This window comes from Mesoplodon mirus (assembly GCF_964341445.2).
Source record: "Mesoplodon mirus genome assembly, chromosome: X".
Lineage (NCBI taxonomy): Eukaryota > Metazoa > Chordata > Mammalia > Artiodactyla > Ziphiidae > Mesoplodon > Mesoplodon mirus.
In genome coordinates, this window is record NC_138981.1 from 113,292,148 (window position 1) to 113,305,945 (window position 13,798).

The following is a 13,798-nucleotide window of genomic DNA, read 5'->3' on the forward strand; positions in this document are numbered from 1 at the left end:
TCAGGTATTCCACAGATGCAGGGTACATCAAGTTGAATGTGTAGATTTAATTTGATGCTCCTGAGGCTGCTGGGAGAAATTTCCCTTTCTCTTCTTTGTTTGCACAGCTCCTGGGGTTCAGCTTTGGATTGGCTCCACCTCTGCATGTAGGTCACCTGAGGGCATCTCTTCCCTGCCCAGACAGAACGGGGTTAAAGTAGCAGTTGATTAGGATGCTCTGGCTCACTCAGACTGGGGGAAAGATGGGGTACGGCATGTGGGGCGAGCCTGCGGTGGCAGAGGCCAGCATGATGTTGCAACAACCTGAGGCATGCCATGTGTTCCCCGGGGAAGTTGTCCCTGGATCACGGGACCCTGGCAGTGGCAGGCTGCACAGGCTCCCAGGAGGGGAGGTGTGGATAGTGACCTGTGCTTGCACACAGGCTTCTTGGTGGCTGCAGTAGCAGCCTTAGCATTTCATGCCTATCTCTGGGGTCCGTGCTTATAGCCGCAGCTTGTGTCCCTCTCTGGAGCCTGTTGAGGCAGTGCTCTGAATCCCCTCTCCTCACGCACCCCGAAACAATGGTCTCTTGCCTCTTAGGCAGGTCCAGACTTTTTCCCCAACTCCCTCCCAGCTAGGTGTGGTGCACTAGCCCCCTTCAGGCTGTGTTCATGCAGCCAACCCCAGTCCTCTCCCTGGGATCTGACCTCTGAAGAAGCTGGAGCCTCAGGTCCCAAGCCCCACCCATCTTGGTGGTTGAGCAGACAAAGCCTCTCGGGCTGGTGAGTGCTGGTTGGCACTGATCCTCTGTGCTGGAATCTCTCCACTTTGCCCTCTGCACCCCTGTTGCTGTTTTCTCCTCCTTGGCTTTGGAGCTTCCACCCCGCCACCCCCATCTCTGCCAGTAAGGGGCTTCCTGGTGTGTGGAAACTTTTCCTCCTTCACTGCTCCCTCCCAGAGGTGTAGGTCCTGTCCCTATTGTTTTGTCTCTGTTTTTTTCTTTTTTTCTTTTGACCTCCCCAGGTACGTGGGGAGTTTCTTGCCTTTTGGGAAGTCTGAGGTCTTCTGCCAGCGTTCAGTAGGTGTTTTGTAGGAGTTGTTCCACATGTAGATATATTTGTGATGTATTTGTGGGGAGGAAAGTGATCTCCACGTCTTACTCTTCTGCCATCTTGAAGGTCTCCCCTGCTTCCCATAGATTTTTGAAAGTTGTGTTTCCACTTTCATTTGTCTTGAGGTATTTTATCATTTTCTCTTTGATTTCTTCATTGACCCATTGGTCTTTTAGTAGCATATTGTTTAGTCTCCACTTGTTTGTGTTTTCCCCATTTTTCTTTTGTAATTGATTCCTAGTTTCATACCATTGTGGTTGGAAAAAATGCTTAATCTAATTTCTAGTCTCTTAAATTTGTTGAGAAATTTGTTTTGTGGCCTAGCATGTGATCTATCCTGGAGAACGTTTCATGTGCACTTGAAAAGAATGTGTATTTTGCTCTTTTGGGATGGAATGTCATGTAAGTCAATATCTATTAAGTCCAACTTGTCTGTTGTGTCATTTAAGACCATTGTTACCTTATTGATTTTTTGTCTTGGTTGTCTGTCCATTGATGTAAGTGGGGTATTAAAAGTTCCCTACTATCATTGTATTATTGTCAATTTCTCCTTTTAAGTTTGTTAATATTTGCCTTACATATTTACATTCTCCTGTATTGTGTACATACATGTTAATGAATTTAATATCCTCCTCTTGTATTGATCCATTTATCATTATATAATGCCCTTTTTTTGTCTTTTGTTGTAGCCTTTGGTTTAAAGTCTATTTGTCTGATATGAGTATTGCTACCCCTGCTTTCTTGTCATTTCCATTTGGATGAAATATCTTTCTCTATCCTCTCACTTTCAGTCTGTGTGTCTTTAGCTCTGAAGTGAGTGTCTTGTACAGCATATTTATAGGTCTTGTTATTTTATCCAATTAATCACCCTATGTCTTTTGTTTTGTTTTGTTTTGCTTTTATTGGAGTATAGTTGATTTACAATGTTGTGTTAGTTTCTGCTGTACAGTAAAGTGGATCAGTTATACATAAACATAGATCCACTCTTTTTTAGATTCTTTCCCCATATAGGTCTTTAGAGAGTATTGAGAAGAGTTCCCTGTGCTATACAGTAGGTACCCTATGTCTCCTGATTGGAGCATTTAGTCCATTGACATTTAAAGTAAGTATTGATAGCTATCTACTTATTGCCATTTTATTACTTGTTTTCTGGTTGTTTTTGTACTTCTTTGTTCATTTCTTCTTCTCTTTCTTCTCTTGTGGTTTGTAGATTTTCTTAAATGGTATGTGTGTGTTCCTTTCTTTTTCATTTTTTTTTAATCTATCGTGGTTTTTGATTTGTGCTTACCATCGGTTTCCTATATGTTGACCTATAACTATATCTACTTGTTTTAAACTGGTAGTCATTTAAGTTCAACCACATTTTAAAGATCTACATTTTTTACTCCTCTCCCCAACATTGTGTGTTTTTGATGACATATTTTACATCTTCATGTTTGTCTCTAACTTTTGTATCATTGTACTTGATTTTACAATTGTTGTCTTTTTTTTAATTAATAAACTTTATTTTTTTAGAGCAATTGTAGGTTCACAGCAAAATTGAACAGAAAGTACAGAGCGTTCTCCTATACCCCCATGCCCACACGTGCACAGTACCTCCCCCCGTTATCAACATCCTGCCCCAAAGGGGTACATTTGTTAATTGATGAATCTACAGTGATATATCATTAGTACCCAAAGTCCACAGTTTACATTAGGGTTCACCTTTGGTATTGTACATTCTATGGGTTTTAACAAATGTATGACTTGTATCTACCATTGTAGTATCATGTGGAATAGTTCAGCTGCCCTAAAAGTCCTTTGTGCTCCAGCTATTCATCCCTCCCTCCTACCTAACCTCTGGCAAACACTGATTATGATACTGTCTTCACAGCTTGTCTTTTTGCAGAATGCCATATAGTTGGAATCATATAGTATGTAGCTTTTTCAGATTGGCTTCTTTCACTTAATAATGTGCATTTAAGATTCCTCTATGTGTTTTCATGGCTTGATAGTTCATTTTTTGTTGTTGTTGTTAGTTTCTGCTTTATAACAAAGTGAATCAGTTATACATATACATATGTACCCATATCTCTTCCCTCTTGCATCTTCCTCCCTCCCACCCTCCCTATTCCACCCTTCTAGGTGTTCACAAACCATACTAGTTTACTTAAGTGATTGGTCTACATCCTTTACTATATATTTTCCTTTACTAGTGGGATTTTTCCTTTCCTATAAACTCTTACTTCTTGTAGCCTTTTCTTTTCCATTTAAAGAAAACCCTTTAACACTTCATCTAAGGTCAGTTTACTATTGATGAACTCTTTTAGTTTTTGGTTGTCTGAGTAGTGCTTTATCTCTCCTTCAATTCTGAATGATAGCCTTTCTTGGTAGTGTATCCTAGGTTGTAGATTTTTCCCTTTCAGCACTTTAAATATATCATGCTACTCCCTTATGGCCTGCAAAATTTCTGCAGAAAAATCAGCTGATAGCCTTATGGAGGTTCTGTTGTATGTGACTCTTTATTTTTCTCTTGCTCACTTTAGAATTCTCTCTTTATCTTTAACTTTCACCATTTTAAGTCTGATATGTCTTGGTCTGGCTCTCCTGGGGTTCATCTTGTTTAGGACTCTCTGTGTTTCCTGTACCCAGAAATCTATTTCCTTCTTCAGCTTCAGGAATTTTTCATCCATAATTTCATCAAGTACATTTTCTACCCCTCTCTCTCTCTCTCTCCTCCTTCTGGGACCCCTACAGTACAAATGTTAGTATGCTTGATGTTGTCTCATAAGCCCCTTAAACTATCCTCATTTTCCAAAATGTGTTTTTATTTTTGCTCTTTTGATTGCATGATTTACATTCTTTTATCTTCCAGATCACTTAGGCATTCTTCTGTATCACCTAATCTTCTATTAATTCCCTCTAGTGTATTTTTCATTTCAGTTATTGTATTCTTCAGTTCTGACTGGTTTGTTTTTATACTTTCTAGTTACTAGCTAAAATTCTCACTGTGTTCATCTATTCTTTCCCCAAGTTCAGCTAGTATTCTTATTACTAAAGCTTCGAACTCTTTCTCTGGTAAATTAATTATCTCTGTTTCATTAGGACTTTTTTCAGGGTTTTTTTTCTTGTTCTTTCATTTGAAACATATTCTTCTGTCTTCTCATTTTGTTTAACTTTCTCTGTCTCTATGAAGTTAGGTGAGTTACCTATCTGACGCTTCTGTGGGAGCATCCCTATGCAGTCTACGTGTGCCCAGTGGCTATGGTAGGAGAGCCAGATATGACGTGAGCAAGAGTCACATCTTCCCCCAGGGTGTGATGGCAGCTATCAGCTTGGTAGAAGGTGGTGCTGGAGATGGAAGGGCTAGAGCCAGAGCCAGGGCTTCTTCTATGCTCAGTGGCCATCACTGCCTCACTGGAGGCAGAGTTGGTGCCCAAGGTACTGGAGCAGAAGCCCTGAAGGTCAGGTCCGAGCTGGTTCCTTTCCCTCTAAGTGTGTGCACCACCCCCCTGGCAGTGGCACCTCTGCCCTAGTGGAGAGCAGCACTGGAGCAACAGGTACTAGAGGGGACCTGCGGGACAGGCCAGGGTAAGTGCTGGGACAGTCCCAGCAAGTTAGTCCAAACCCCAGGCAATTTTCAATCTGCTGCTTCCTCATGTGCATGCTGGTAATGACTGCCTTCCCCTTGTTCAGAGGCAGGGTTGGGTCTGAGGCAGCTCCATTCTCTCTAAGTGTGAACACTCTCCTTGGCAGCATCAGCCTTTGTGGCAGTGGAGAGCTGCACCGGAGCAAAAGAGACTGTAGTGGGCACCCGGTGCAGGCTGAGGAGAAGGCTGTGGCAGTTGTGGGAAACCAGCCAGAGCTCCAGGTAGTTTTCAGTCTGTTTCCTCCGCCTTGTTCGCTGGGAGTAAGCAAGTGTATGCATGCTCTTCATGAGTGGAGTGTCGATTTCTTACAGCCCTCTGGTAAGTCCCACTGGTTTTCAAACCAGCTAAGGGGACTCATCTTCCCAGAGTCAGGCCCAACATGTGGCTTGAACCCATCACTACCCACGGAGAATCCTTGAGGCTGTGATATCCCCTGCCTCTTGTGTGTCCCCTACTTGGGCACTTGCCCCAACTAGATGCTTTTCCTCCCTTCCTGCCCAACTCTATGCAACTCTTTCTTTATAGCCTTGGTTGTAGAAGAGCCTTTATGTCAGGATCCAGGTTGTTTTCAGCAGGAGTTGCTTCATATGTAAGATATATTTTGATGTGTTCGTGGAAGGAGGTGAGCTCAGCATCCTCCTACTCTGCCATCTTGATCTCCCTCCCATCCTCCCCTGACTTTCCACAGGAGACAAGTAAGATAATCATCCTACATTTTTCCCCTTTGGACTCCTCAGAGTATTTCCATACTAAACGGTTGTTGTTATCTTTGCTGTTTTAGTGGCGATGATACTGTCTAAGACTTAAATTTGTTACAATGTACCTATAGCTGAAGAGTCCAAATCCAAGCTAAGGACAGGTGATGAAGGTCAAGGAATAATGAGAATGTCCTGAGATGGATCTCTGAGGTTTTCATTTTCACAGATGCATTTTTGTGCAACGTGTATAGTCATCTACCATTAGTTGTAAAGCAATGTGACATTAATTTAGCCATTCATCCTTTTTGCTGCTACAGAACATAGAGCTCCTTCCTGGGCTATGGCTTTAAGAAGGCAATGCAAACACAGATATAGCAGTAAACTAATTTTGCAATAGAGATAGAAAGATTTAGAAATTTTAATATTCTTAAGAGACTATTTGATTTGTGTTGAGAGGGAGCTGACTTGATTTTCTTAGAGGCTCTAAAGAAGAGTGAATGTGAATGATTGGGCAAGCCAGCATCTTTATAAAGGTGGTTTCTAAATTGCATTGCTTGGAGTGTTTACCATTTGTTTACTTGACTTTTGCCCTTGCATGAAAAACCAAAAGGAAGTATGTCTTACTTTGTTTAAGAAGCTGGCGACGTGGTGAATGGGGAGTTAGAACTTAGGTATTATCTATCCCAGATTCAGGGAGTCAGGGAGATGAGGTTATACTAATGAAAACTTGTTTTCAAGGTTCCCTCCACTCCGAAAATTGGGGTTTTGCATGAGAAGTTTTAGTCCCAAAATAAAAGATTGGGAAGTGCAAATGTTGTGTAAATGAGAGATCTTTCTCTTTTTCCAACTTGGTATTCCTTGATTGAAAATCTTAAATTATATTTATTGATGAGTTAGGATTCACTTCAGAGCATGTTTAAAATTCAAAATGTGACTTGATTTTTAAATCTTTGATTTACATACTTTCAGGAACCCATTTATTATAGAAATCAAGAACAGCTGTGTTCTCCCTAGGGTTGATTGTTTCAGTCAAATCCTTTTAAAACACGAATTAAGAAGATTAGGATTTAATCTTTGTTTCTTCCAACAACAACAAAAAATCTCATCATAGAGTTAATATACCTCCTAGTCCAGAATGTGTTATCAGAAAGTATATATTCAATACTATCTACTTTTTTTTTTTGCGGTATGCGGGCCTCTCACTGCCGTGGCCTCTCCCATTGCGGAGCACAGGCTCCGGACGTGCAGGCTCAGCAGCCATGGCTCACGGGCCCAGCCGGTCTGCGGCATGTGGGATCTTCCCGGACCGGGGCACGAACCCGTGGCCCCTGCATCGGCAGGCAGACTCTCAACCACTGCGCCACCAGGGAAGCCCTCTACTTTTTAATCAATGGTATATTTATAACTTTTAGATTATTTTGTAGTTACATCAGAAAAATGGAAAGATTTGCTCTTTTTATTTTTCCAAATTCACTGAATTTAGGAAGTTATAGGGTGGTGAACCTATCACTGAGCTATTTGGTGAGTATTTTGCTGCAAGGTACTAGAAAGACAAGAACCATCACCAAAAGTAGGAAGAGGTAACTTGTGGGTTAGCTATTATACTATGTGATACTAATCACAATGTCTTGGTAAGAAATTAAGCACCAAGTAAATCAATAACGATGGTACGCAAGTTTTGGAGAAGGTATTATAACAAAATGTTAGCATTAAAGAAACATCTGCAACCTACGAAGCCTAAACTATTTTTAAAAGCTCATATGGGCAGCTGAAGATGTATTTGTCCCATGTGAATACTAGAGGTGGATGGGTATAGCAAGTAGCTTGCCATATCAAAGAAACTATGGCATACATGGAAAGTGTCTTTTAGAAATAGAAAAAATCCAATCAAGGAGAATGGGGAAGCTTATAAATTTAGCAGGTCATGTGCGAACTGTCATTTAGGCTGGTTGAAAAAAGAAAAATTGGCGAAATTCTTTAAAATCAGTCATAAGTTTTTAAGTTACTCAAAAGCAGGCAGTTTACTGGGTCTATTTGGTGATGATGGTGCAACAAACTTGACAGAAAAATAATAAACTTTAATGATCTATTTGTCTAATAAAAGAAGATATAAGGGAACATGCTATCTCAATAATTTGTCCCCTGAAATTGATGACCAGGTTAAACTGTAATAAATGAACAGATAATCTATGTCCAATTAACAAATTAAATATAGACAGTTCATCAGAATTATATAGCATCCTTCTATATTTTGAAGGAACTCAAAGTAAGGTTTTAGGTCTGGACTAATAAAGCACTTAAGTATAAATTAGATTGACATGTATACACTGCTATATTTAAAATAAAACGCCTTCCCATGAAAAAAAATAAATAAAAATAATAAATAACATGCCATTTTTGTGAGGTTTGGAAATCTTTTTTTCTACTTGATCAGTAGTATATATTCAGCAATATGAGTTTAAGTAAGGTTAAAGGTTATCTTGTGGGAGTAAAATTTGAATTCACAATTGTACACTGTTAGATAAAGGATATTTCTGAATCAGGAAAGGGCAGTGAATTTATAAATCTAAGTCATGCCTATACATCTGTTAACCTAAAGCCTTATGCTTGATTCAGATTTTGTTGTAGCAAAATATTGATTTATTCTGGATTCCTACTGTGAGATGTGTTGTGAAAGTTCAACATATTACCATTTCCTTATGAGTACTTGCAATCATGATAAAAGCATAGAATCTTACTTCAGCCATTGATGAGAACATTACATACAGATAGGATCCCAAGTAAAGAAGAAAAAAAGGACTTGTAGATTCTTGGGTCTTTTGTTCTCTGTGTTGTTTATATGGTGGTTTAGAAGTATAGATACAGTGATTAGGATGTCCAAGTTGGAGAGAGAGGAGAGTTAAAAGGTAATATTTTGCTGGTGGAATGTAACAATTTTAACAACTCACCTACCTATAGCTTAGATTAGGTATTCTCTCATTATCACTACCATTACATTAATGTGCAAATTGTGTATATTCAGCTGCTTTATTCTAAAAAGAGTCTGGCCCTTTGGTGTGCACCAGAGACAACATTTGCTCTAGGAGATTGTGGTAGCAGGATCAGCTAAGCCCACTTAGTGTGGGTGATCCAATAGAATATGGACTAGTTGGCCATTTGGGATACAGTTGTTCTAACAAAGCACATGCGGAGAGTCAAGGGAGTTTGTATGCTTTTTTTTTTTTAAATGTGGTATTGTCTTATGTGATTTATTTTCCTTCATTTAAAAACCTGATGCAAAATGTTTGTGTTCTTTCCTTTCTTTCTCTCCCCGCCCCCCCTTAGAATAATATAGCCGATCCAGAAGAACTGTTCACAAAATTAGAACGCATTGGAAAAGGCTCCTTTGGAGAAGTTTTCAAAGGTATTGATAACCGTACCCAGCAAGTGGTTGCTATTAAAATCATAGACCTCGAGGAAGCCGAAGATGAAATTGAAGACATTCAGCAAGAAATAACTGTTTTGAGTCAGTGTGACAGCTCATATGTAACAAAATACTATGGATCATATTTAAAGGTAATGTGTATGCTGGATTATTTAAGTCATAAGGTATCTTAATTATAAGTATTTCTTTTTTTTAATTGTGTTTTTTGAAAGGCAATGTCTTAAATTAGGATTTGACAGCCTTTGGCCTCCAGACAGAACTCAGCTCCATTTGTAGTGCCAAAATAGACTGTTTTTAGATTTAGCAGCTGTATCCTGAATGCATCCCAGTACTCAGCTGCAACATTTTTCCACACCTGAACTTTTGGGTTGATGGAGGAACAGAAAGGCACCTGAGCCTTGAGACATATCCTTTGCCTGGAAAGAGCTTTCCTGGGCTTTTACACATTATTCTCAATGGTCCAGTCTGTCTCAACCTCAGAATTGATGGCATATGTAAGCATGTCACTATTCCATTGAGTTATGGTGGTTATTTACACATCTCCCTCTCCCTCTAGGTTGTAAGCTTCTTGACAGCAGGGAGTTTAGTTCAACCTGTCTTGGTTTTCACATCACTTAGCACAGAGCATGGCACATCTTAAGTACATGATAAATATTTGTTGAAATGGAGTTAAATAGATTAATATCTGTTCCCCCCCACCAAACAAAAAGTTGGATTTTTAGTTTCCAGGATTATGGAATTAGCAGACACCTGAAGTTCCAGCAGATGGAGTTATTACTGCATCACAGAAAACTCTTTGGTGACTAAAACCCAGAGTTCTTGGGTTCCATATTTATAGAGTCAGGATTTGTGTCTGTTGAAATATAAAACAATAAATAATTAGAAAAATCTAGCTTAGAGTTTAAATTACCTTAAAATTAAAAAAATGTATCCCCATATTGATATTTTTCAAAGGAGGGCAGTATTAGTTAGATCTTTGATTTTTAGGGCTTACAAAGGGGAAGGTATTTTGTTTGTTTGTTTGTCCATCTATCTATAGGCCAAAAGGGTGTGTTTATAACCCATCAGGCTGTTGGCCTGCACAAAAATTGATGCTGTCTTTTTATGTTCTGCTGATCAAATATACCCTAGGATAAACTATATTAGTTAATACTGGTATAGAAATTCATAGATTTTCATGGCTTTTTACAGAGCCTAACCTTTTTTTTTTCTTCGGTCGCGCTGCGCAACTTGCGGGATTGAACCCAGGCCCCCTGCAGGAGAAGCTCAGAGTCCTAACCACTGAACTTCCAGGGACTTCCCCACAGAGCCTAATTTATTCTAATAGTACGTGAATTAGGTGACTGTGGCATTAATGCATAGTAGAATGAATCACTAAATAGCCAAACAGTCACTCTGTGTCACACACGGTACTAGGTTATGGAGATGTAAAAGTGAACAACTCCTGCCGTTAAAGAGCTCACAGTCTCATATTGCACTAAAATAGTGTAGATTTTGTGATTGAATGTGTACAAGGTACAGATGAAGCATAAAGAAGAAAATGGTCACCTCTACCCTTTTTTTCCATGATGGTATGAAGGAAAGGCTTCCAAGAGGCGGTGATACTGCTGGTAGCTCCTATACAATATACTTTTAAGTGTTAGCCATTACTCTATTTTACTGTACACCTAATTACTTGATTCTTTGTGGTTCACTTTGCTTTTATATTCTTCCCTAAAAAGCTTACTTAGTGGGTCAGATTCCTTTTTAGGAATCCTATGGGGGTGGTCATTCAATCTCAGTGGTTTTAAGTCTCCCTTCTAATTTCCATAGCAGGTGTGGTTGTAGGCAGCCCAGGGAATTTGTTGGTGGTGGTGGTGATGTGTCTGTGTGTTTTGCTTATTCTGGTTTACTCTTTCTGGATTGAATCCTTGTAATTCCAGACCCACTCTAGAGCAGATCTGAACACTTGCTATTTTTAGGCACCTGTATCAGATAAGCTAGTTTTGGTGACTGACTTATATTAAAGAAGCCCTATTTAAAATGCGCTATTGTATATTATATTGAAAATGGGTACTGACATGGTATTGAGTTTATTGTTTGCTTACAACCTTTCTTTATTTATATTCAGTACTCGCATGGAAAATGAATTATAACTCTGTTTTTATTATTTATTACTAAGATTTCACATTTAAAAAAATTTTCCTCATAGTATACGTGTACCAGTCACCCAAAAAATACTTAATCTTTTAATAAATCCAACTGATAGTTTGTTTTCTCCAAATCTTGACTGTTGAATGTTCTCAGGCCAGTTAGTGATACAAAACTGTTATCCAAGATGTCTTCTTACAGAATTAAACTGCATTATTTTTATCTCGTTTACCCGTCATTAATTAAAATACATGATGAGAAAGCCTACTTTGAAGAACATGTTACTTCATGATAAAATTGTAGAAATTCACAGATGGCTGCTGTTGATTACATTTGTATCTAGATTATTTGTACATACACATATTATCTCTATATGGATATACATATATATACACAGAGAAAAAGAAATATGATTTTATAATTCTTTAATACCATTTATTTAAATTACTTTCGTAAATTGACCACTTGTTTATTTTCCATTTATATTAAACCATAGTGTGACTTTACAGGCTTAAATTTTTTTAAACTAAAATCACATCAAATATAACAGGGTTCTGTTTAGTTCAGTCAGTGAAATCAAGGCTACATCCTCTAAGTACCATCGGACAACTCCATCATCAGTCGACTTATGTTCTTGTTGTGGCCCATCCTTCCATTTCAGATGATACGGGAGATTTTGTGAGTCAAGTTAGTTGAGTAAAGTAGGATACAGGTTCTTCTCAGGTCGTCCTAACACAGGACATAACCAAGGCCCTCACTGTTAGCTGGAGGAAAATTTATTGCACTTGAGAGAAAATTATATGCTCTCTGAAACTGTATGTAGTTGTAGTACTTTCCTTGAGACATGCAGAAATGTACTAGGTATTCATTTTGACTGAGCTCACTGTATAACTTCGTTTTTAAAAACAAGAGTAAAAACCAGACAGACACATCAGTATGACCACAATATTTTCCTTTAATTTTACTTCACTGCAGATTTTCTTGACAGACAAAGTTAGTCTTTATGACGAGTGCTAAAATAAGCAAACCCTTCCCTTCTGATCTCATAACATTGGAAGAATCTTTTATAATCTTTAAATATTTTTCTAGTTCGATGTAAATCTTAAAATGAAGCTCACTCAGGCATTGAATAGAATTTGAATCATGCCTTTATTTGCTGCTGAAAATTGCTTTTAGATTTCTGTTTATGTTAAGGAAATATGCCCCCCTCCACATACCACAACAACTGATATTTATTTTTAAAAAAAAGAATTGAATGATTGAAGTAAAATGTTCCAGAATAGAGTCTGTACAGTTTTGTTTCCTTCTCATTATTTTTCCTGAGACTTTTGTGTGTGCTTACTTCCAATGTATGGTGAATGTTTCTGGAATATTTCTGGAATATTCTTTAATTTTTAAAAATCATAGTTTTCTTATAAAACTTGAAGGAAATTGGAGAGGGAAATATTTCCTCCTTGTACAGTGGGGGTTTTTTTCTCAAAATAAGAATAGCTTTAAACTTCCTATAATACACCTCTAAGAAGCCCCATATTAGATTCAATTCAGCAGATATTTATTTTTTGGTCACCTACTCTGTGCACTCCTTTCATTCTGCATATTTGCCCTGGTCGGTCTCATCTACTTCATTCTGACAATTTCTAAGTTCATGTCTCTGGTTTCAGCCTCTCTCCTTAGCCCCAGATAGGTATATCTAACTTGTCTCATATCTCCCACTTATCTGTGGGTAGGTACATCAAGTGCAATAACCCAAAAAGTGGGGAGTAGCATTTAAAGTGGGTCTTGAGTATGATTTTGATAGGGTTTGGGATGTGAGGGTGGAGTATAGACAAGGCATTCTAGACTGGAAGAAAACGATTCCAAGGTGGTAAAGTATCTGGCAAGATGATCTCTACTATTCCTTGCAGTTATATAAGATTTCACATTCTGTTTCTTTTTTTATTGTGGTATAATATATATCACAAAAGTTACCATTTTAACCATTTTAACCATTTTAAATGTACAGTTCTGTGGCATTTCATACACTCATGTGATTTTACAACCATCACTAGCATTCATCTCCAGAACTTTTTCATCTTCCTCAACTGAAACTCTGTACCCATTAAACTATAACTCCCCATTCTCTACTCACCGTAGTCCTTGGTAACCACCATTCTACTTTCTGTCTCTATGAGTTTCCCTACCGTAGACTCCTCATATAAGTGGAATCATACAACATTTGCCCTTTGGTGACTGGCTTATTTTATTTACACATGCTGGTTTATGTGGTCAGTGTTATGATTGGCTATCTGCTTCATAGACCAACCTACTTAATTCAACATGTACTTGATCTATGTTCAATAATTATCTCATAAATATATATAATGAGTAGTTTAGATGTTTTTTTAAACGTTTTTTCTATGAGCAAATGAATTCCAAGTTCCACAGTAGCATTTCTCCCCCCTTTAGCCAAGTGTCTGCTTTAGTGGCAAATTCAAAGGCCCCATGGGGTGATGGAGTTGATACTCCAGACACCAGTGATTTGTTAAAACGAGGCTCCAACTTCTCCTCAGTAAACAGTATAACTCTGAAGTACTTAACTCTTTTTTAAAATTTTTATTGGAGTATAGTTGATTTATAATGTTATGTTAGTTTCAGGTGTACAGCAAAATGAATCAGTTATACATATACATACATCCACTCTTTTTAAGATTCTTTTCCCATATAGGCCATTACAGAGTATTGAGTAGAGTTTCCTGTGCTATACAGTAGGTCCTTATTAGTAATCTATTTTATAGTATAGTCGTGTGTGTATGTCAATCCCAATCTCCCAATTTATCCCTCCTCCC

General features: G+C 38.3%; 1 protein-coding gene across 1 annotated transcript in view; it reads left to right on the plus strand.

Annotated features, from left to right (window-relative positions):
* Positions 1–13,798, plus strand: part of STK26 (serine/threonine kinase 26) — a 65,979-nt gene that overhangs the window by 36,828 nt on the left and 15,353 nt on the right. Inside the window, exon 3 of the mRNA XM_082610623.1 lies at positions 8,744–8,974. Within this exon, the coding sequence (XP_082466749.1) occupies positions 8,744–8,974 (231 nt within the window). The remainder of the gene's footprint in view (positions 1–8,743; positions 8,975–13,798) is intronic.